Source organism: Marmota monax, unplaced genomic scaffold, assembly GCF_021218885.2.
Source record: "Marmota monax isolate L192 unplaced genomic scaffold, Marmota_monax_Labrador192_F-V1.1 WCK01_AAM20220418_F8-fsc00021, whole genome shotgun sequence".
NCBI classification, from domain to species: Eukaryota; Metazoa; Chordata; class Mammalia; order Rodentia; family Sciuridae; genus Marmota; species Marmota monax.
Genome location: NW_026695228.1, coordinates 16,598,261 through 16,620,531, shown reverse-complemented (window position 1 = coordinate 16,620,531; position 22,271 = coordinate 16,598,261). Strand labels below are relative to the sequence as shown.

General features: G+C 45.3%; 1 protein-coding gene across 2 annotated transcripts; it reads left to right on the top strand.

The window, feature by feature from the left end:
- Positions 1 to 2,792: 2,792 nt before the first annotated feature.
- Positions 2,793 to 22,015, top strand: Znf445 (zinc finger protein 445). 2 transcript variants are annotated; one of them, XM_046436616.2, is made up of 7 exons: positions 2,793 to 3,081; positions 10,677 to 11,220; positions 13,092 to 13,260; positions 13,601 to 13,704; positions 13,981 to 14,107; positions 14,713 to 14,823; positions 15,506 to 22,015. In XM_046436616.2, exons 2-7 carry the CDS (start codon positions 10,792 to 10,794, stop codon positions 17,695 to 17,697), a joined length of 3,132 nt encoding a protein of 1,043 aa, XP_046292572.1. In that variant the 5' UTR covers positions 2,793 to 3,081; positions 10,677 to 10,791; the 3' UTR covers positions 17,698 to 22,015. The 2 variants fall into 2 exon arrangements, with proteins under 2 accessions (XP_046292572.1, XP_046292570.1); XM_046436614.2 differs by having other exon boundaries at positions 10,659 to 11,220.
- The last annotated feature ends 256 nt before the right edge of the window (positions 22,016 to 22,271 follow it).

Sequence of the window (22,271 nt, the reverse complement as noted above, 5' to 3'; positions counted from 1 at the left end):
CAGTAAGCATGCCCCAAACACAGAGACCTACAAAAGACCCTTTATGATGGGGAAATTTTGTTCTCAAAACTCCCAAACTCTTTTTTTCCTGTTATGGATCATTATGAATCTCTCCCCACCCTTCAAACCAATTACCCAAGAACATTATTTAAAATGGAAATTATTAAACAAATTAGCCAGTAATGATCAGTTCCCACTTTCCGTTTTGCATGTGTTTAATATTTTCCAATTGCCCCTCCATATGTACTGTTTGTCCCTCTCAACCCTGATGTGAGACTTGGGAGGCTGACTTTCTTGAACTGCCTCCTGCCTTCCTTTTGGGATAATAGGAGGCCCTGGCAGGAGATCAGAAGATCAGTTTCAGGTTACTTATTACACCAATTTCCTCTGTGCTGGAACATGGGTTGGCTGTGTTCCTCACTTGAAGTCCACAGTTTTGTCAGGTACCTTGCTCCAAGGGGGTGAATATAGCTTCCAAATACTGACAGCTGTAATGCATTGTCTTAACTTTGTCCACCACGTTTTGGAAATTGCCACTTGAATTTTCCTCAGTTACTCTGTTTGAATGTATCATCTGTTTTCCTTCTTTAACATCACCCTCTCTCTGGTGTTTGGGAAACATTTCTGTTTTCCTTCTTGGTGACTGGAGTAGTAAAGATGAGTGAAGCAGCTAGGTGCAGTGGTGCATACCTATAATCCTAGCAGTCTGGAAGCTGAGGCAGGAGGATCCCAAGTTCAAAGCCAGCCTCAGCAAAGGCGAAGTGCTAAGCAACTCAGTGAGACCCTGTCTCTAAATAAAATACAAAATAAGGCTGGGGATGTGGCTCAGTGGTTGAGTGCCCCTGAGTTTAAACCCTGGTACCAAAAAAAAAAAAAAAAAGAAAAGAAAAAGAAAGAAAGAAAGAAAAGATGAGCAATGTAAAGTTCTAAGGCACAAATGGACATCATCAATGGAAACAGAAAGAGAGAACTGGCTGCTGAGGCTGGCCACTATGAAGCACATACCAGAAGAGTACAAGGACAGCTACTTGGCCATGGACACAGCAGCTTTGCAGCATGCCCAACAGTGATGCAGATGGTCTTATGGTTTGGGATCTGCATCCTAAGTTCTCTGGTACTGGCAAGAGATGACATTTACTCCTAGGGGAAATGGCAGCCTCCCCACATTGCTCCAGCCCTCTTCAGGCAGCTTCTCTACCTACCAGCTGAGTCCTCCAAGATTCCAGGTACTGATCAGTAGCACCATTCTTCACCTATCAGGTAAGCCTAGTTACAGTTTACCCATAGAAGATAATAGGTGGAGACTCTGGGAAGCTAAGGTTTTGTGTTCCCCTAGGTGTGGAGGTGATGGCAATGAGGAAGGAGTCCTGGTAACTAGTCTCCCATGAAATCTGGTTCTTCTCTTTCAAGGTTACCATGAATCAAGAACCCAGAATCTCATATAAGTGTTTGAAAAAGTGTTTATTTGAGCTAAGAGGACAGCCACTTGGGGAAACATGTATTCTCCAGAATAAGTGCTCTGAAAATAGGTTTGAGGGGTCTGGTTTCGTAAATAAAAAGAAAAAGAGGATACACCCCCCCCCCCAAAAAAAAAACCCCAAAAACCAAAATCCGAGGAAAAAAACCTTGGTTGTTATAGGTGATTGCCCCAGGTTGTTGATTAGTCACTGTTTAAACATCATAGGAAAGCTATAACGGCAAGCAAGAATAGGTATTCTCCAAAGTATTACCTAATGACATCAGTACCTCTACCAGGAAACAAGTTGAACTGGTTAAAAGTTAAAATTAACAAGATTATGAGATTTTGGAATCCATGAGGACAGGACTGCTCCACACATCTTGACCTCCAGGTCTAATAGTGTAACAGAGGAGACTGGCGTCAAGGGAGTTCTTTGTTTTGCGAATCCTAAGAATGAAATTCACTGACCGTATCTACTATGGCAGTAGACTAGCAAGCTTTATTTAAAGCAGGAAAAGGCTCCCGCAGTAGGAGAGGTTATCGCTAACTGTTGTTTTTTGTCTAGGAATTTTGTAAGCATGGCTGATGGTCCAGCGGAGGTGATTGGTAGAGCCCGATGCTAGCATGGGACAGTCAAGCGCTGGTTTTAATAGACCAATTAGAAGTGCATAAATTTAATCCCTTATTTACAAAATTGAGAGGACTCATTCAACCCTGGGGTTTGGCACTCAACCCAGGTGAGAGGCAGTGTTTGGGTAGGGGGTAGATTTTGTGGTTGGCCGTTGCTAGTGGCAGCTAAGGAAGTGCTGTTGTGGTTGAAGCCATCCCTGGCAGCCACAGTATGCTCTGCAGGCCAGGTATCTCAGGATGTCATGGTTTCCTTCCTTCCTTTGGGGCCTTTATTCCTATCTGCCTACAGGAGGTCTAGCGTTCTGGTTCTCTTTCAACAGGAGTTTGCAAACCCCCTTTCTTTATTTTTAATTCTTATTTTACATTTAGTACACCGGGAAGGAGGGAGGAATGAGCAGTCATCTAGTCATTGTTCCTGTTTCGACCTCTCACCTCCCTTTCTTCCCTCGGGGGAGAGAGGCCTACAGGGAAGTCCTGCAGACGTACTGGGAGGAATGTGGGAAAACAAGTCAAAGCTGACAGAGCCCTGGGGCCTGAAGGACCTGGGCGGCGGAAGCAATTCCTGCTGTGGCCGCTTAGGGGCAGGAACTCCACCGCGCAGGACCCACAGCGCAGTATTCGGGCCGGGAGGAGGCGAGTCGTTGGCCCTCCTGGCGTCCTAGAGAGGCGCGGTGGCCCAAGCGGCGACGCGCGTGCGTCACCCGGCGGAGATGTGGGCGCGGCGGGGGCAGTTTGTCGGCGCTGACGAGACGGTGAGCTCTAGTGGTGACTGTGACGGTGGCGGCTGTGGGCCCTGGGTCGCGGTGCGGAGGTGTCTCCCCTAGGGCGGCAGTCCTCGGACTGGGCAGGACGGAGCCGCGATCCCTTCCAGCCCCTGGGAAGCTCACCAGGGCCTCAGGGGCGGGCCTGGAGTGCGGAGGATCCGGAGTGGTGTTTCTTCAGGCGTTCTCTCCCACACAAGTATGTGCGAGGGCGTGGTCACTGGAGACTGGGTAAGTGGAGGGAAAGTGGAAACTGCAGTGTCGCAATCTTCGCTTTCTGGCTGCTTGACATAGGTGTGCACACTCATACACGCGCACACACATCTTTTGATTATGAAATGAGGTCATGCTGTTCTTTCTAAAAACTTGTGCGTAATATTAGGATAAAAATGCGATAAAATACACATAATATTGGATATGCAATATCTACAAACTTACCCTTTAAACTATGTAGGGCATTAAGTACATTCACAGTACTCCCTAAATATTATGATTTCTAAATTTGCTGGATGCATTTGAGTGTCTAGTTCTGTCGAGGTGAAGGCAAAAATGTCCTGGGATTGGGGGTGTAAGGGAATGGAGAAGAAGGCATCTTTTAAGTCCAAAACCAAAAAATGAATGGTGTGTGAGGGAATGGTGGAGAGTAGGGTATACAGGTTCAGAACTGCTGGGTGGATGGAGAATTATGGTCCTATTGATGAGGTGAAGATCCTGTAGGATCTGTTTGATTTCTTGAACTGGGCAGCGGGGAACCACCAGGATGGAGTGGGAAAGGGTAATGCCGTGGAATATACAGTGAAGCAAAGGGGTTTGTAAGGGCTGGTCTGTGTTCCTTCTACCCTGTCAATAGAGGAACGAGAAAGAGAAGTAGGTCCCCAAAACTCCTTTAGGACTGAGTATGTGGCTCCAGTGTCTAAGAAGAAAGAGATGGGCCTACCTGCTACCACAGTGGTTACTCTGGGCTCCTGAGAAGTCAGGTGAGGGGATCCAGGCCTCCTTGGTCATCTGTTGCCAGACCTAGAAGATCCGCTTGAAAGGTATCAGAGCAGATGGCCTTGTACCTCTTGGTGTTTGAGGACAGTCAACCGCCCAGTATCCTTCCTGATGGCATTTGGGACATGCACTAGGAGGCTTCTGGGGATTCATTTATGCTCTGGCCCAATGACCTGTTTGACCACATTTGAAGCAGGGGCCAGGGGTCCCCCTGGCTGCTTCCTAGGAAGCGGGGATGCCCAAATGCCCGTGGTTGGGGCAGGTTGAAAGGCTTTGGCCAGCATCTGGTATTTTTGTTTACGGGCCTTCTCATCTCTCCCATTATACACCTTAAAAGCCACTAGTAGAACTTCTGCTTGAGGAGTTAGGGGTCCCCTCTCTAGGTGTTTGAATTTAGCCTTAATGTTGGGGAAGCCCTGGGAGAAGAAGTAGGTCATTAGTAGTTGTCTCCCGTCTGGGGTTTCAGGGGCTATATTGGTGTGCTGTAAAAGGGCCTTTGTAAGGCAGTCCAAGAACATTGAGGAGTTTTCATTTTTATCCTGAATAATCTCTTGGAGTTTCTCATAATTAATAGGCTTATGGGCCGATTTTCTTAGTCCAGCCATGAGGCAGGTAATAAATAGGTTCCTACTAGTGATCCGTTCATCGAATTGTAATCCCAGTTGTGGTCACGATCAGGGTCTGCCTCAGTGCCAATTGGGAGACGGAGGAATTATGAACCTTGTGGGCATAGTTTCTGGCCTGTTCCCAAACTCACCTGTGTTCCTCAGGTAGGAGGGTGTTGGATAGGATCATATGAACGTCATGGAAAGTTAGATCGTGTGACTGGGTTAGGTATTGGAATTCCGTAATGTACCCTGAAGGATTGGAGGTACATTAGCCTTCTTTCGATTTGAGAGAGGTCACTAAGGGAGAAAGAGACAGGTACCCGAACAACTCCCTCCGACCCTGCTACTTCATGAAGGGGAAGCAGAGGTGTGGGCTGGGTAGAGGGGTCCATGCGAGAGTGAGAGTGAGTAACGCGTAGATTGAAAGTAGGTGAGGGAGGTCCCAGAGGATTCTGAGTAGAAGGTGGAGAACAGTGGTGAGGGGGTTTGTCAGTGGGGCCGAAGTCTGGGATTTCAGGAAGGCGCTGAGGTCGAGGAGAGGGTTTCAAGAGTGAGCAGAACCTGGGCTGGAGAATAGGAAGAGCAGAGGGATGGTTCGGAACAAAGGAAAGAGAAAGCCTGAACATAGGGGCTCTCTTTTCATTTCCCTGAGTGCTCACAAAAGTTAACAATGTCCCTCAAAATGTTGGGAATCTAGAATGCCCTTAGTGGCCGTTTGAAATCATTGTCTAAGGTATAGAAGGGCCAAATTTAGTTGCAGAGATGAATTAGTTTTCGAACCTTAAGTCAGAGGTAAGGTGGAGTGAATCTAAATTTGCTAAAAGGCAACCCAAAGGGGTGTCCGAGGGGATGGCAGACTTGGCTGCACCCCATGGCAAGAGAGAGTTGGTAGGGAGAAACAGAGGCATCCCTCTGTGTTCTCTTATACTGAATGAGGAAGAGCTAACTGCTCTGGGAGTTGTCACTGTTATGGGGAGACGCCATAGAAAGCACTCTAAGTCCAAATTTCAGATCAAAAGAGAGCTTTATTTACTTGGCCAGGGTCTGTCACCCATCACAGAGACTCAATCTCTGTGGGAGGACAGCAGCTTCCTGGTCCATCCAAAGAGAATATAAACACAAAAAACACAACTCAGTGACTTGTTTATCGGATTGTAAGCTAGCCAATCATAGAAATTAAAATATTAATAAGTGGGACCTGTGGGCTCTAGGCAGAACTGGAATTTTCCAGCAAGCAAGCAAGCGATAAACAGAAGCAATTAAAAAAAAAAAAAAGCATTAGCTTTGCAATTCAGTTGACCACAGCCCTGGGTTCAAGCAGGTGCTATTGCAGCCTGAATTTGGGTGGGGGTCTGCGGGGTGAGAATCTATTTCAAAGTCATGTAGACCCACGAGGGCATTTGTTGCGAGGGGGCAAAATTGTGACATATGCATTCGAGGGGAGAAATAAAGAATGTCCATGCACTTCTGCCCCTTTCAATGATTTATTCACTCAAATTACCTAAAACAGTTTCACTCTGTAGGTTCTTAATCAAGAAAACGACAATCCTTAATGCTAGGCACTGCAATAGACAGAATCAATTCACAGCAAACAATTCTAGATTAATTCTAAACACTGCAAAACACACTTAATCATGACAGGCTAGTGACAGACATTCCCTCTGCAGGCTAAGTTCAAAAGTCTGAAGCCTTAGGCTTTATGTCCAGCAGATGCACACTCACTCAAACATAGTATCAGGTCCAGATCCAAAGATCCAAGGCAGGCTTTTCCTGGCGTGGAGTGGATGATCAGTTGAGGAGAAGGTCATAGGGAGAAGTTGCTGCTCTCACCAAGGTCCAGAAGAGGTGGTAGAGTTTGAGAGCGGTGAGGATCACGCAGAAGCTCAGAATGATGACAAGTGATGGGATGTCAGGTCCTCATCCGGCTCTCCAGCTCGAGTGCATCCTTATTTCAGCTGGCTGAATCCCTGTTCATTTGCTCTATTATTTATACTATATTTTAGGGCTTTTGACCCCCCTTTCAATCCTTATCAGCTATCCCCGGATTTCTCAGTGACATCATTTACCCTGGGATCAGAAACATCTGGTCTGGTGGTCTCCACCCTGTCTCTAGCCTTTTCCTCTTATCAGGTAAGGACAGCCTGCCAGGGGCTTTACTCTGTTTATCTGGGTGAGGGGAAGTAACTTGTTTGTGGCCTTACTGGAGGGCTCTGTGGGTGTGCCTGGTGAAACTGCTGGTTTCAAACTGGAGTTGCTTAGGCTCAGGCCTAAGGCCATCCTAACAGCATTCAAACCCAGGATGTAGCTCACCGTGACTACTGCTGCATCCTGAGTAAAGTACAATTGGGTGGGGTACAAAGTACAGAAAGACAATTTTTTTTTTTTTTTAAATAAGAAAACAGCTTTCATTTCAGTTTCTCAGAAACAGCTCTTGTAACAGTGTTTTATAGAAGGCAGGAAAATGGAGTCTTAGGCCTGTCTATGACAGTTCTTGCTTTATAATTGTCTTATCTCACTTATCAAAATCTTATATCTATAATCTATATTTTTTTACTAATCTGTAACCTATAACTTATACTCTTATTGATTGAATTTATCAGTTCACACACAACAGTCACTGCCTCAGGACAGTAGCTGGGGCTAAGGGCAGTAGGGGTTCTTGGTGCCTAGCACCAGGGCTTTTGAGCTGAAAGAGTAACCGAGACCCAGAAAGAGAGAGATCTTTTGCCAGGGTTGAGGCCTTCTGAGCTTATGGACTCGGCTGACAGTAGGGATCAACCGTAGCTCTGAAAGCCGTGGTTGGGGTGCCCAGAACCCTGGGGTGCTGGACGTTCAGCTGTCACTTCCTGAGACTGGCAGGTCGTCTGAGTTGACCGAAGGCAGGGGAACTTACTCAAATCAGCCGGTGAAATGGAAGGTGAGTTTGTGATGAGGGCGGCCTAGGACCAAGCATAGGATCCCAAAGCAGCTCAGCTCCCCCAAGGGGAGAGCAAGTTGATGGGAGAGCCTAATCCAAGTCACTGCACCAGTGAAGGACACTTGCAGAGTCCACGCAAAGTCCAAAGACCATGTCACACACTGGAATCTTACACAAGAGGTTTATTGTTGGTAACACAAGGCAAACCAACAAGGCTGTCCCTCCGAGGAGAGCAGCAACGGTCGGCACTCACAGAGCAGCTTTATAGGTTGCAAGAGGAATTTCATAGGTTGCTTAGGAGTTGCATCATAAGCTGTGGTGGGGTTAATCGTTTAGTAGATACATGTTCTTACAGGAAGTTAAGCAGTATGGCCTCAGAATCGAAACTTTGGAGCCTCTAGATAAAATGGCTCCCGGCCTAAAATGGTGAATCTGATGCCAATATTGATTTGATGCCAGTAGTCAGCATATTTAGGGACTGAAGAATTAGGCTGCTCTAGTATTTTTTTGTAATGCCAAAGAAAGGCAGATAAACTTTGGCTGCAAAAAATTACATAAATAAATCCATCCCTTCTTATGGTAGGCTGAAAGATGGGAATGTTTTGAAGATTAACTCCAGTATGCACTTAAAAGGAAAGCTGACAAAAGCATGAAAATTGCTAACCGTTCCACCAGTAAGTTTTCTGTGGCTTCTGGTGTCCAGAAATATTAATGCATAATAAACATTCTATGATATCAGTTGCTTGAGACTAAAAAGATAATACAGTACAGTAACGCATAACTTACTGTAATTTGTAGTCTTCAATGTTTTGTCCTAGAAACAATATAAAAGAGGTCTTGTGAGCATTCCTTTGCTTTCTGCAAGATTGAATTTAAGACCTTATTTTTTCATTGTAGGTCCTAAACGTCTCCTTTGTTTTATTTTACTACATAGCCCCATTACTGTCTGGCATGCTACTTACATATCTATCTTCCCTTAATAAGCTCCTCAAAGCAGTGCTTTTTGTCTGTTTTATTCATTTCTGGGACCTTAGTGCCTGCGACATAGTAGTTATTTTTCCATCCTTTCTTCAACTGGCATGGCCAGAACCTCCCATTCAGTGTTTTGTAGAAGAGGTGAGAGTGAATATTCTTGTCTTATTCATGCTTTTGAGGGGGAATCATCATCCACATCCAGCTTTCACCATGTATGAGGTTAGCTGTGGGTTTTTGTAGATGGCTTTTTAGCAAACTGAGCAGTTTCTATTAATCAAGTTCTTTTGTCATGACAGGATGTTTGATTTTGTTAAAACTTTTTCTGCATCTGTTGACAGGAACATGTTTTTTTTTTAATGGATTCTTCTTATACATGTTATACTTGACATTAGAATCCATTTTGGTAAAAATGTACAAGCATGGAATAGATCCTGTTCTGATTAGGATGTCAGTCTTGGGAGTGGGCACCATGGTGGGATTCACTTAGATCTGTTTTCATATGTGTGCATAGGAAAAATGTTAGATTTATTATACTGTCTTTACTATTCCTACCCCACCTTTCTTTTATTCCCCTTTGTTTAATATACTGAACTACTCTTCTTTTTTTTTTAATATTTTTTTTAGTTGTTGATGGACCTTTATTTATTTGCTTATTTATATGTGGTGCTGGGAATCGAACCCAGTGCCTCACACGTACCAGGCAAATGCTCTACCTCTGAGCTACAACTCCAGCCCCTGAACTACTCTTCTTCCCCTCCCCTGCTTTATTGTTGTTTAGCTTCCACATATCAGCGATTGATTGGGAATGTGTAATTTTTGTTTTTTATTTTTTATTCTGCTGATATGTTAATCAGCCTTGCTAGGATACATTCCACTTGTTTGTGGTGTATCATTCTTTTTAATATATTGCTGAATCCTGAAGGTTTTCTCCTTTGGTTGTTTTTTTTTACCCTCTCTCAAAGTTGCACAGTTTAATGTTTGACATTTAAGCCTGTGATCCATTTTGAATTGATTTTTCTACAGGGAATGAGATCAAGGTCAACTTTTGTTATTTTGCCTATGGCTGTCTGATTGCTCTAGTAGTATATGTTGAGAAAACTATCTTTCCTATTGGAATTACTTTTGCTTTTTTATGGAAAGTCATTTGGGCACATCTCAGGGGTGGACTCCTCTACATGGTGACGTGATCTGAAGCACAAGCCCCTGGGCACAAGCTCCTTTCCTAGATGTGAAGAAACAGACAAACACTGTGAGAGCCCACAATGTGCCTTAGGTAGCTTCTCATTTAAATGTCATTATATAATAAGGTAAGATTATGTGGTCATACAGCTAATAAGTGGGGAGCTGGATTTGGCTTGGTTTACTTTCTTTGCTTTCGAAGCTCTGTTGTCTCCTGAAAGTAGCTTGACCTCTTGGATTGACCCTTTGTTATGAGGAGATGTGAAAGGAAATGCAGGAAATCAGTGAAAAGCTGGATTAGTGATTTTCATACATTCAGTGATTGGCCTTAATCATCATGGGCCATAAAATCAAGGATTTTCCAATCAGCATTTTGTTTTTGAAATACTATATATAATATTAGTAAAATCCTATTTGATGTTTTAAAAAACAAGTTGATCAAATTTGTGTGGGTCTGTTTCTGTTTTTTCTGTTCTGTTTCCTTGATCTGTTTGTTACCTACTAATATCTGTTACCTACTAATATCACACAGTCTGGATTACTGTGACTATAAGTCTTAAAATTATACAGGCTGATTTCTTTCACTTTATTCTTTCAAAATTATTTGGCCTATTCTAATTCCTTTGCCTTCCCATGTAAATTGTTGCATATTTTTTAAATTTAAAATTTTAAATATTATTATTTTTTGTAGTGCTGGGTATTGAATCCAGGGCCTCATGCATGCTAGAAAAGCACTTTATTACTAAGCCATATCCCTCATAACCCTTAAAAATTCTTACTGAAATTTTGAAGGTATTACATTAAACCTATAGATCAACTTGGGAAGAATTGATAACTTTACAGTGTCAGGTCTTCTGATACTTGAATATGGTATGTCTGTCAGCTTATTTACATCTTCTTTGATTTTTTCATCAGATATTTTTGTATTTTAGCTGTATACGTGTTTTACTTTACTCTGGGATGTTTTATTGGCTTACCTCAGTAAGTGACAATCTAGCCCTGCTATGCTTGATACAAGTACATTTGTGCATTACGTGTGCCCTCTTCTCATACATCCAAAGATGATCTCAACCAACAGCATCTAACTGCATCATGTGAGATGGACATCATTTTCCTATCTGTCCACTTCTGAACAGGAACGTTGGTTATTTCAGTGACTTCTGATGTCCCAGCAAATGACATTGGGTATTTTGATGCTCAGAAGATACTCCTGAGGACCCAGTAGCAGACTCTGTGTGCACTTAGCTGGGTCGATCCTGAACAGCAGTGATGCCTCCAGGCAGGTGGTATGCTGTCCATCCAGCTCAGGCCCAGGCTTCAAGGGAGCGAGGGCGCCTTCAAATGGTAAAGAAAGAAGAAGATGATGAAGGCTATACTTCAGTGCAGACTGCCAGGCCTCAGACACTTAACCGTCCTGGCCAGGAGCTGTTCCGCCAGCTCTTTAGGCAACTTCGTTACCATGAGTCTTCTGGGCCCCTAGAAACTCTGAGCCGGCTCCGGGAGCTCTGCCGCTGGTGGCTGAGGCCTGATGTTCTCTCCAAGCCTCAGATCCTGGAGCTGCTGGTGCTGGAGCAGTTCCTGAGCATCCTGCCTGGGGAGCTCCGGACCTGGGTGCAGCTCCATCACCCTGAGAGTGGTGAGGAGGCTGTGGCTTTGCTGGAGGAGCTACAGAAGGACCTTGATGGGACACCACAGAGGGTGAGTGAACAAGTGTGTGGTACCTGGTGAACTCTACCTGCCTGTCTAGGGGTGGAGGTGGCCCTCTGAAGTTAGCTTGAGCAGTTCAGGGGAGGCCTTCTCTTCTCATTGTGATGGCCCCTGAGCAGCTGAGGAATGGATCCTGAGCCATCACAGTTTTTGTGCACAATGGCTTAAAGTATATAAAGTCCATCTGTACACGTTATCTAATTTGTCTTGAGTCTGACCCCAGACCTATAAAGAGGCAAGGCAGGAGAGGGACCTTAGGATCAGGACTCTTGGCTTCTGAATGGGAGACTACGAGAAAGAGCAGTCTACACATATCAAGTTGCTTCCTCCTCAGGGAGTGTCTGAGGATCTGAGTGGTGGTAGGCGGGTGGACACAAGTGATGGGGGGCAGCCCTGAGCTGGGAAATTGGAAGCCCTCGGGTCTTAAATTTTATTCCAAAATTCTACAGCCTCAGTGTCCTTGGCCATGTTATTGTACCTTTCAGAGTCTCAGTTTATTGAGAAGAAAATGCAGAAACGATCTGATTATGAAAATTTTTTGACTAAATATTTGAGTGCCTGTTATGTGTCTGGCCCTGGCCTTGGTGCTGGGAGAGAGCTGGCTATCCTAGGCCTGGCGGGGCGGTAGAGCGGAGGTACATCACCCAGCAGATCTTTCCTGCTCCTTCTGCTGCACACAGGAAGCCAGTAAAGAGATTTATTATTTTTATCATTTTATCAAAACAAGGAGATGTTCAGAAGAACCTAATAATATTGTATAAAATGAAATAAGTTACACAGCAGTCACAAAATTATGGCTTGGTTGTATTTAGTTCACTTAGGGCTAGAAGTTAGGTTTTTAAATCCATGGAAACATTGCCATATGAGCAGAAAGAGCCTTACTAGCTAGTTGAAAACTAGCTAGAAATTTGGCTGGGAGATACCTGCCAAATACTGAAAAATGAACAGAAATACTTTAAGGTGTATATGAAACTGCAGAATCATCCTGTGGCCCATTAAATAATTACCATAGCATGAAAAAACAGGGCCTGGGAAAGTTTGTCTATCTTTAAACTGATTTGGCTTTGCTCCTTTATTCTTATTATTCCATTTTTCTCCCTTTATTATGGTTTGAGAGAAACAGGAAATAATAAACAATTCATCCTCTGCAGCCTTTTTCTCTATCAGATGTTCATTGGCCTCAGGCTAATATTTGTCCATATCACTCTAAAGAATATCTTCACCACAGGGTCAGGAAAACTCGAAGTTCATTGGCATAGAGCCCCGAAGTTCATTGGCATAGCTCATTTCTGCATCAAGGACAGCCTTGCCTCAGAGACCAAAGCTATTCGAAGTATCAGGGCAAGGATCTCTTTCCTTAGAAACTTTTTCTTCCATGGCTCTCTGGCTGACCCTCTAGTTAGCATCGCCTCTCTCGGGTGTTACTGTTTCATTTAGATTTAAATAATCTGAGCTAGCTTGATGAAGTCACTTTGCATTTCAGTCCTAGGACAGTGCTTGAAGGAAGATATTGCTTGGCTGCATGTTTGCCCAGAACCATTATCCATGTACTTTTCAGGGACTAATTTTTTCTCTCCAATTTCTCAATTCTAGGCAAGTTAGGGGCTGAGAGGTAGCTGGAGGTGTCATTGTGGCATCTGAGGACTGTCAGTAGTGCTATTACTGATGGCCAAGTGTGTCCTTGGACTAAGGCTGAAGGGTGGGAGGAGCCTACCTGGGTTTTTCTCTGACTGGAGGTAATAGAGTTTGATTTGCTCATCCTTTTCCCTGTGCCCTTTAGAGACTGGCCATGTGGCCACTTTCCTGAGTTTGATTTCTGATTCCCATGGGGGGTTCCTCTCACAACATCATCTTCTTGCTAGGATCCAGGCCCTGCCCAGAGCCCAGATGTGCATTGGATGGGTACAGGACCCCTGCAGTCTGCACAGACATGGCCCCCTGCTTCACCTCTCAGGAGCGGCTCTGCTTTGGGAGACCACCTGGAGCTTCCCTATGCAATAGGAGTGCATGACTTCCTGGCCGAGCAATCCGGTACTCTCTGCCTAGCTCTAAGACCCCAGTCTCAAGCCATGTCCCCCAAATTTCCCATAGTGTTGTTTTGTCACCGTCTGTCTTCTCACAAGGGCTCTTTCTGTCCCTTACCTCTGTGTTCTCTCAAACTCCTCTGTGTCTCACTAGCTCCTCTTCCCAGCACACATCCCCTGCCCCTTTCCCAGTCCCTGTGAGACACTGAGGTCACATCGTATGGGTGTTTTAACAACAGTCAGTACCTGCTTCTGGGTCCAGGAGCCCTCTAAGAGTGGGAAGAATGGGTTTCTCAGTGGGTGGCCAGAGCTGGACAGCTCTCTCATGGCTCTTTCTTCTCCCTCAGCTCCTCCTGCTGCCCAGGTGCATGCCATTTCCCAGAGCAAAGGGATCCCAGGAAGCCCAGGAGATGGGGTAAGGGCCACTAGGTCCCTGACGGCTGAGCCCCAGGTGAGTCCTCTGCCCTTCCTTATGTCTCAGCATTGCTGCCTAATGGTGAAGTGCACCTCCCCTCCTCCTGGGTTTCTCTGTCCAGTGACCTCATGTCCAGGAACCCATGTCCTAGAGACCCAATTATCCCCCTTAAGCCCAGAGCTCTTCTGCTGGGTGATGGTCTTTCACCTTTGCAGATCTATCCTGGGGTTACTCCCAGCCAACCCCATTCCTCCAGCCCCTCCTGAAAGCTGAGAGCTGTGGACCAGCTCTAGAGCACAGTGTTATTTTCAGGAGGCTATGACTTTCAAGGATGTGGAGGTGACCTTCTCCCTGGATGAGTGGGGATGGCTGGACTCAGCTCAGAGGAATCTCTACAGGGATGTGATGCTGGAGAATTATGGGAACATGGCTTCTCTGGGTAAGTCACCGACATTCCCCATGCTTCTATCAACCTTTACTTTTGTCTTCTTGGTTTTTGTTGTTGTGCATAGAAAGGGACCTGACCTGGGTTTAGATCCTGTAACTACTAACTAGGTCAACTTAATCTATCACCTCATTATCCTCTTTTGAAAAATGGGATAATAATGCCTATCATGCTGGGTGATTATAAAGATTGAAGATGTTTCAAGTACCTAGTCTATTTAGGTATTCAAAAACTGTTGGGGCTGGGGTTGAGGCTCAGTGGTATAGCGCTCACCTAGCACACATGAAGCACTGAGTTCAATCCTCAGCACCACATAAAAATAAAGGTATTGTGTCCACCTACAACTAAAAAATAAAAAAACAAAACAAAACTGTTGACTGATTAATCAGTTGAGTAATTGTGTGGTTCCCACCTCAGGAGAATCTTAGCAGTCCTTTGCTCATAGCTATCAGAAATGGCTTTCTAGTTCTCCTGCCCTCACTTGCTCCACCTGCCTTCCTGGCCTTCCCTTCTCCCTCAGGACTTCAGACTGAGAGGGTCTTAGAGAATAGTTCTGAGTGATCCATCCACCTTTCCACCCTTTCCCTCCTTTTCTGCAGTGGGCCCGTTCTCTAAACCTGCTCTGATCTCCTGGTTGGAAGCAAGAGAGCCGTGGGGCCTGAATATCCAGGCAGCTAAGCCTAAAAGGGATCCAGGTGCTTCCCCTAGAGGTAAGTTCACAGAATCTACTAGACCCTTCCCTCTTGCATCTGCTGCTCTCTCTTAAGGTCAAGTACCTCACTAGGGACTAGTGATCATTGTTTGCTAGAAGGAATATCTTTAAGTGTCATTAAGGGGTGATGGGCCCCTAGGCCTTTTTCTTCCTGGATGGCCTATGATAAGCCATTTGTTTCTAGCCTTGACCCTTCCCCCAGTGGCCCTCTTTCTAACAGTTCTTGCCCATCGAAGGACTTACTGTTCTTCCCTTTTCCACTCAGCCTCCTGACTTGCTGGGGCTGTTCCTTTGATTATTCTTTGACAGGTTTGATCTCTCTAGTCCTTTCAACCAGAACCTACCTCTTAGCTTTTGGGTATCTTTCTACAGTGCCCCTGTACTAGTCCCATGATTCTTCTCCCCTTTCTTGCTGTTTAATACTCTTTTCTCAACCCTTGTTCTTTTCCTGCTGGATAGGATTTCTGCATGTCTGTATCTGCTATGCTCATCTTGCTTCTCCTCCTCCCTTCCCTGTTATCTGGGGTACTCTTCCATGTTTTGCCTTATTCCTGACTATTTTGTAAAAGTACTGGCAGTCGGGCAAGAGCCTCACCACCCACGTCATGGCATTACATGGGCCCTTATTGCTTTCCAAGTATGGGAAAAGAGTACATTCTCTCGTTCTTAATTTTTGTCAGGAGGTAAGCTCCAGATTGAGACAAACAAGCTCATCTTAAAACAGGCTCCATTGGAAGATGAAGAAACTTTCACTGTGCCATCAGGCTGCCCTGTGACTAGTGCTTCTGAAGGAATAGGACTCAGAATATCTTTTGAACAGAAGAGCAGGCCCTGTGGAAAGAAGTACTGTGAAAGCCCCACACAAGTGAAAAATAAGAAGGAAGAGATTGATCTCAGTCATAAAGTGGAAAAAGAATTCGAAGTACTGGGAAGAAGTAATAGTTTTGACCTAAAACATGTTACATATTTGAGAGTTTCCAAGAGAAAGCGATCCCTTAAACATGGCTGTGGCAGACACTTCAGAAAAGGTTCACACCATTATGACTACAAGAAATATGGGAAGGGACTCAGACACACTATTGGGGGGTTTAGCCTCCATCAGAGAATTCATACTGGCCTGAAAGGGAGCGAGAAGGACACAGGTGGAAAGGGCTTCAGCCTCAGTGCTCATCATCAGCATGAACAGGGCCTTTACCTGGTGGGTCCATTGTACAGATGCCATTACTGTGAGAGGACCTTCAATCGCAGCTCCCATCTTGCGTATCATCAGAGACTTCACACTCAAGAGAAGCCATTTAAATGTAGGGTGTGTGAGAAACCATTTAGGTGGAGCTCGAACTGTGTGCGACATGAGAAAATCCATACTGGAGTAAAACCTTACAAATGCAATTTATGTGAGAAAGCTTTCCAACGTGTGTCAGCCTACCGTCTGCACCAGGAAACCCACACTAAGCAGAAATTTGAATTGAATCAGTATGAAGAAGCTCTCACCTACAACTCAGGACTTGGTCACCATTTCAGAGACCAGCGTGGGGAGAAACCCTTTGACTGCAGCCAGTGTAGGAAATCCTTTCACTGTAAGTCCTATGTGCTTGAACATCAAAGGATTCACACGCAGGAGAAACCTTATAAATGTACCAAATGTAGGAAAACCTTTCGGTGGAGGTCAAACTTTACTCGTCATGTGAGGTTACACCAGGAGGAAGAGTTCTGTGAACAAGAGAAACATCGAGAAGACTTCAGACAAAATTGTAGTCCGCTCCCACTGACTACTGTTGCCCCCACCATGGAGAAAACTTTTTCATGTCAGCAGTGTGGGAAAACTTTTACTCAAAAGAAAACTCTCAGTGAGCACCAAAGAATTCACGCAGGCGAGAAACCATATCAATGCAGTGAATGTGCAAAAGGATTCACCTATAGGTCAGCCTTCATTGTTCATAAGAAGCAACATGCCATTAAAAGAAAGCCTGAGGCAGGGCCATCTGTTAGTCAGGACACAGTGCTCCAAACTCCTCAGAGTAGCCACACTACAGAGGAGCCCTACAAATGTGGTCAGTGTGGCAAAGACTTCCGCAATCACTCATTCCTTCTCATCCATCAACGAATTCACACCAGAGAGAAGCCTTATAAGTGCAGGGAGTGTGGAAAAGCCTTCAGATGGAGCTCCAATCTCTACCGACACCAGAGGCAGCACTCTTTGCACCAGAAGTATGAGAGTCCTAAAAGTAAAGAGACCCCTGATCTGCAGCCCAAAGTCCTCCCTGATCTGCAGCCCAAAGTCCTCCCTGGTCAGAAGCCTTTCTGGTGTCAAGAATGTGGAAAGAGCTTTACACGTAAAAGAAGTCTTTTAGATCACAAGGGAATCCACAGTGGAGAGAAGCGCTATAAATGCAATTTGTGTGGGAAATCTTACGATAGGAATTATCGTCTTGTTAATCATCAGAGGGTCCACACCACAGAGAGACCTTTTAAATGTGAGTGGTGTGGGAAGGATTTCATCGGGAAGCACACCCTTTCTGTCCATCAGAGAAAACACACCGCGGCGCCACAGTCTGAATGCAGCCAACCGGGTTTGTCTTCCTATCAGGACGTGGGGCTGAATGTACAAGAATTAGAACCAAGGGAAGAGAAGCCCTTTAAGGATGGTAAGGAGCCTTGTGACCAGAGTGTCACACTCACTGGACTCCACAGTGTGCCCACTGAGAAGAAGTGCCACAAGTGTAGCATATGTGGGAAAACATTTAACAAGAGTTCACACCTTGTTAGCCATAAGAGGTTTCATACCCGGGAGAGGCCCTTCAAATGCAGAGTGTGTGGGAAGACCTTCAGGTGGTCTTCAAATTTGGCTCGGCATATGAAAAACCATATTTGAGATTAGCTTGGGGCTGTCAATGACAGTGGGGTGGGGAGTGGTTCCTGACTACCCTGCTAGAGCACCCCTGATTATAGGCATTGAGGGGGAAACCTTCACAAAGGGCCCAGCCCTATCTATTTTGGAAGCTACTGGCAGGGAATCCTGAAGATTTCAAAGCTCAGAGTCCCCAGCATCCCTGCTGGGAAGTGATACTATAGGGAATGGCATCACCATGTTCTTTGGGGCCTTTCTGGAGGCCTAGGCCCCTACTAACCATCTTTTTCACAATAGCCTGAGGCTCCCCAAGCCACATCTCCTTTGACAACTCTAGATACACCATTGCCTTTTGGGGTTGGACAACATGGCTGTGACCTGGGGGGCTTTGTGCTGCTGGAAGGAGCCAGTTGGATCCTCAGTCTTTCCTTAGGTTTGGCCCGTGACTGTGCCTATTCTGTTGACTTTAAAAGCAACAGCGTCGAGAACACCTGGTCTCCTGAGCTGCCTCCTGAATTCAGGCTGGGACTTCAGCTTCATAGCTGGGTTTCTGGATATCCACTAGGGCCTAGATTTGTCTCAGCAGCAGGTAGACGAGAGCAGGGTGGCGGGCTCAATTGCTTGGATAAGGGAGCTCTGCCAGTGCCTCATCACCATCTCCACCCCACAGGTCTACGCAAGCAGTAGCCGGTCCGTCAGTTCAGCAGAAATGTCCTGAGCACCTCCCTAATGCCAGGCAGTGACAGAACAGACAAAAGTCACCCAGCAGTGATTGGAACAGATAAAAATCCTACTGTCTTGGATCTTTACAGATGATAAACAAATGACATATGTAGCATCCTGGATGGTGGTGTGTGTTAAGGACAAAGTAAATCAGAGAAGAGTGAAAGTAAATGCTAGATTGGGAGGAGGGAGGGCTGTGATTTGAAACAGGTTGGTCAGGGAGGGCCTCAACAGAGAAAGGGAAATCCAAGTTCCCGAAGGAGGCAGGGAGCAAGCCAGGTGGATCTCTAGATAGAGTTCCCGGCAGAGGTGGTAGGATCTTGACCCATGTCCTCAGAGGATAGCAGGAAGGCCCCAGGAGCAGAGTAGAATGAGCCAGCTGGGAGAGAGGGCGAGTGTCCAGAGGAGTGATAGGTCAGGCTGTGTGGGCTTCACAGGTCATTGCGGGCTGGGGCCGCCTCAGGGAGGTGGAGCGCCTTTGGGTAGTTTGGAGTGGAGTGTGGTCTGAATGTGAATTGCATTCTGCAAGTGTTAACCACACACCCGAGGACTCAGTAAAGTGTAGCTGAAAGGTTTTTATGCAGTTGTTTCTGCTGACAGTTCCCAGGATGGGACTTTTTACTTTTCTGACTTCTGTTAAGACCTGAGTCCTGAGCACACATGAAAGCTTAAGCTCCTGTGCTTATATCTCCGGCCTCTGTGCATGGTAGTTGTCATCTCCACAGCCCACTGTGTGTGCGCTCCTTGCTGGTATCAGGCACAACACAAGAGTAACTGGGCATGCACCTGTTGCCCTCAGGAGGCAAAGGGGCATGATGGGGGAAGCACCCCCTCACTTGCCCACCCGCTGATGTTGAAGCAATAAGCAAGAATCATCTAAATGACACAAATGTGAAGGAGTGACATTTCTGAAGTGTATTTAAGTAATTTCTTTGAATTATTGAAGAACTCAGATTACAAATGTGAGGATAAAATGTCTCAATTATGCAGTGACGTCTCCTTTTACTGCTGTGAGTTGGGGCACAGACTGGGCAGGCCATTTCTCATAATGAGAAGAAACCAGCCTGGTACATGTCTTTTTGTTAGAGTACTGAGTCTTCCTATCTTCTGGATTGCCGTCGCCAGGAGAAAATGAAGAATAAAATTGTGTGGTAGTGTGTGGGTACAGGCAGGTAGGGCATCACTCAGTTTTCTGGTGGGAACTCGGTGTTGCCATCTTGGCCCTCTACAACAGCAATTGCCCACGGCCTGAAATCAAGTGTTTCCCCTCTGACACAGATGGGGTGCTAAGACTGGCGTTAGATGTGGCTGGGCAGGGGCTAGTACATGGGAAGGGCCTTGGAATCATTAGATCTGGGTTCCAGATGCCAGGCTTCATGTACCTTCTGCTGGCAGGATGATCTTGGGCAGGCAAGTGCACCTCAGTGTCAGTTTCCCTGTTTACCCTTGTGGTACTTGGTTTGTGTGGGTTGCTTCCTGGGCCTGGCTTGGATTGCTGAGGCTCTGGATAGGTGATCGAAATCTGGAACTAGAGCCCTCACAGAGGTTCAACTCAAATGTCACTTGGTGGTACAACCATGGGAAGACCCGTTTTTTTCTGTATCACCTGGAGTTCTTATTCCAATAGGTGTTTCCACTGCTGTTTTTATAGAATGAGATGTACTTATTTTTAAACATTCTGACCAAAATCTAAAACATACAAGTGATGAAGTAAAAAATTAATGGGAATCCTTCTATAATGAAGTATGCTGTTACTGTTTGGGGATTGTATTGGTGCAGTGTGTTCAGTAGCCTGGACTTGCAGATTTTCTTAGTTCTTCAATATACAATTATTATAGAAATATTAATAAAATCCTGACTCCTTGGAACTAACTACTAAACATTTTGATAATCAGTGTTGGATTTAACTAGTGCCCCTCCCTGCACACCCTGATCTCCCTGGCTTTGTGTATCTCCCTTTACCCAGAGTGCCACATTTTCTATGCTGGTTCATGTCTTCAGCTTTTGGGGCCCTCATCCCTGCTCCCCGGCCCCGCCACTCTTGCAGCTCAAGTCTTGCTCTGTTGGGTGTCATCTGGTTTCCAGTCTGTCACTGCAGCCTAGCCAAGTACTCTGGAGGACAGGGTTGGATGCTTATTTGTTTACCACACAGAGGAACTTTTCCACAAAATTGGCCCTCTGAAGGAATCTAGAGCTGACAGGTTCAGCCAACTCAGGGGAGCAGTCTTTTGAAGTGGCCCTTGAGTGAAGTGTTGACAGGAAGCCACTGCTCAGGTGCACATCTGCACTTGATAAGGAGCCCAGCTGTGGATGGTTCTGAGCCACAGGACTCCAGCTGACAGTTTTTGATGGTTTCAGCCACAGCCTGGCTTGGACAGCATTCAGGCTTCCTCCAGCCTAGCCCACCTTCTCTACCCTCATGAAGAACTAAAGCTGGGGTTGGAGAAAGCCAGATGGGCTGGGTCCATCACAGAGAAGAGTGGGTGCCAGAAGTTCCTTTGGCCACTGTTTGGTGGTTAGCCTCACCCTCAATGACAGAGACTTTGAGACAGACAAGTGTGTGCAAAGAAGAAAGCACAAGAAATATAAAATATTACAAATTGAAAGCCAAAATATGAGCAAGTGTGTGGGACAACTGAAGTTCATATTGCTTTTGGTGACAACTATGGTGCCAGATGATTTACAGAGTCTTGTAAAGTGGTGAGTACTGTACTATACAGCAGTGGCCCTCCTGGATATATCCAAGAAGAGTACCGTGTGAAGAAAGGAATGTTATGCTCTTCGTTGCAGAGCTATTTAGGAAGGAGGATTGGCAGAACCCTGCATGCCATCAACAGAAGAACAGGTAAACAAATGGGTTGCTTTTTGGTACTTTAGTAAGTGAATATAAAAGACAATTAATTATATCTTTCAACCCAGATAAAAACCAGGCTGAAGCTGGGCGTGATGGTGCACGTCTGTAATCCCAGCTACTTGGGAGGCTGAGGCAGGAAGATCGCAAGTTCAAGGCCAAGCCTGGACAACTTAGCAAGACCCTGTCTCAGAACCTAAAAAGGGTTGGGGATATAGCTCAGTGGCAGATCGCCCCTGGGTACAATCCCCTGTACCATACATACATGTACACAAAACGCTAAGAATTGCAGAAGCTATGTACTGTGTACCATTTGTGTAAAGTCACACATACTGTGTGTTCATGGGCACACACTTTTATTGGTTTGTGTTTTTCTGTGATGTGGATAGTAGTGCCAACCTCACAGAATGATTGGGATGGGGGACAATTAATGAAATAATGCATGTAAAATGCTTAAAATGTTGTCTGGCATGTAAACATTCTTGATATGTAATAGTATTATTTTGCACAATCCACTTTTCTGTGGATTCAAATGACATGAAATAAGAGTGTAAAATCATGAATTGTAATGTTGGATGCATGTCACTGCCCTGCCTTTCCAGGGCAGGAGATGCTGATGGAATCAAGGAGAGCACTTGGGGACTTCACTTGTGTTCTTTCTAAAAACTGATGCAGATGCATCAGGATGCTAAGATTTAACGGGATAACGCGGTGGCTTCTTTTTAACTGTTAGTTAAAATATGTCAGAATAAAACATTTTAAAGCATGGGTTCTGTTGTGATGGTGTAGAAATCAGCTCTTTCTTTTCTTGATGTTACTAGAGTAAGTAAGTCACTTAATCTTATGGCTTCAGAGACCTCACCTCCCAAAGTTGAAAGCAATGCAAATGGCAGTGACGGATGGTTAAACAATTGTGCCTCTGGGGAAATACCATGCAACAGATTTGAAAAATGAGGGTGTTCTGTGTGTATTGATACATGGTCTCTAAGACAAACAGTTTATGGGAAATCGTACGTTCCATTTT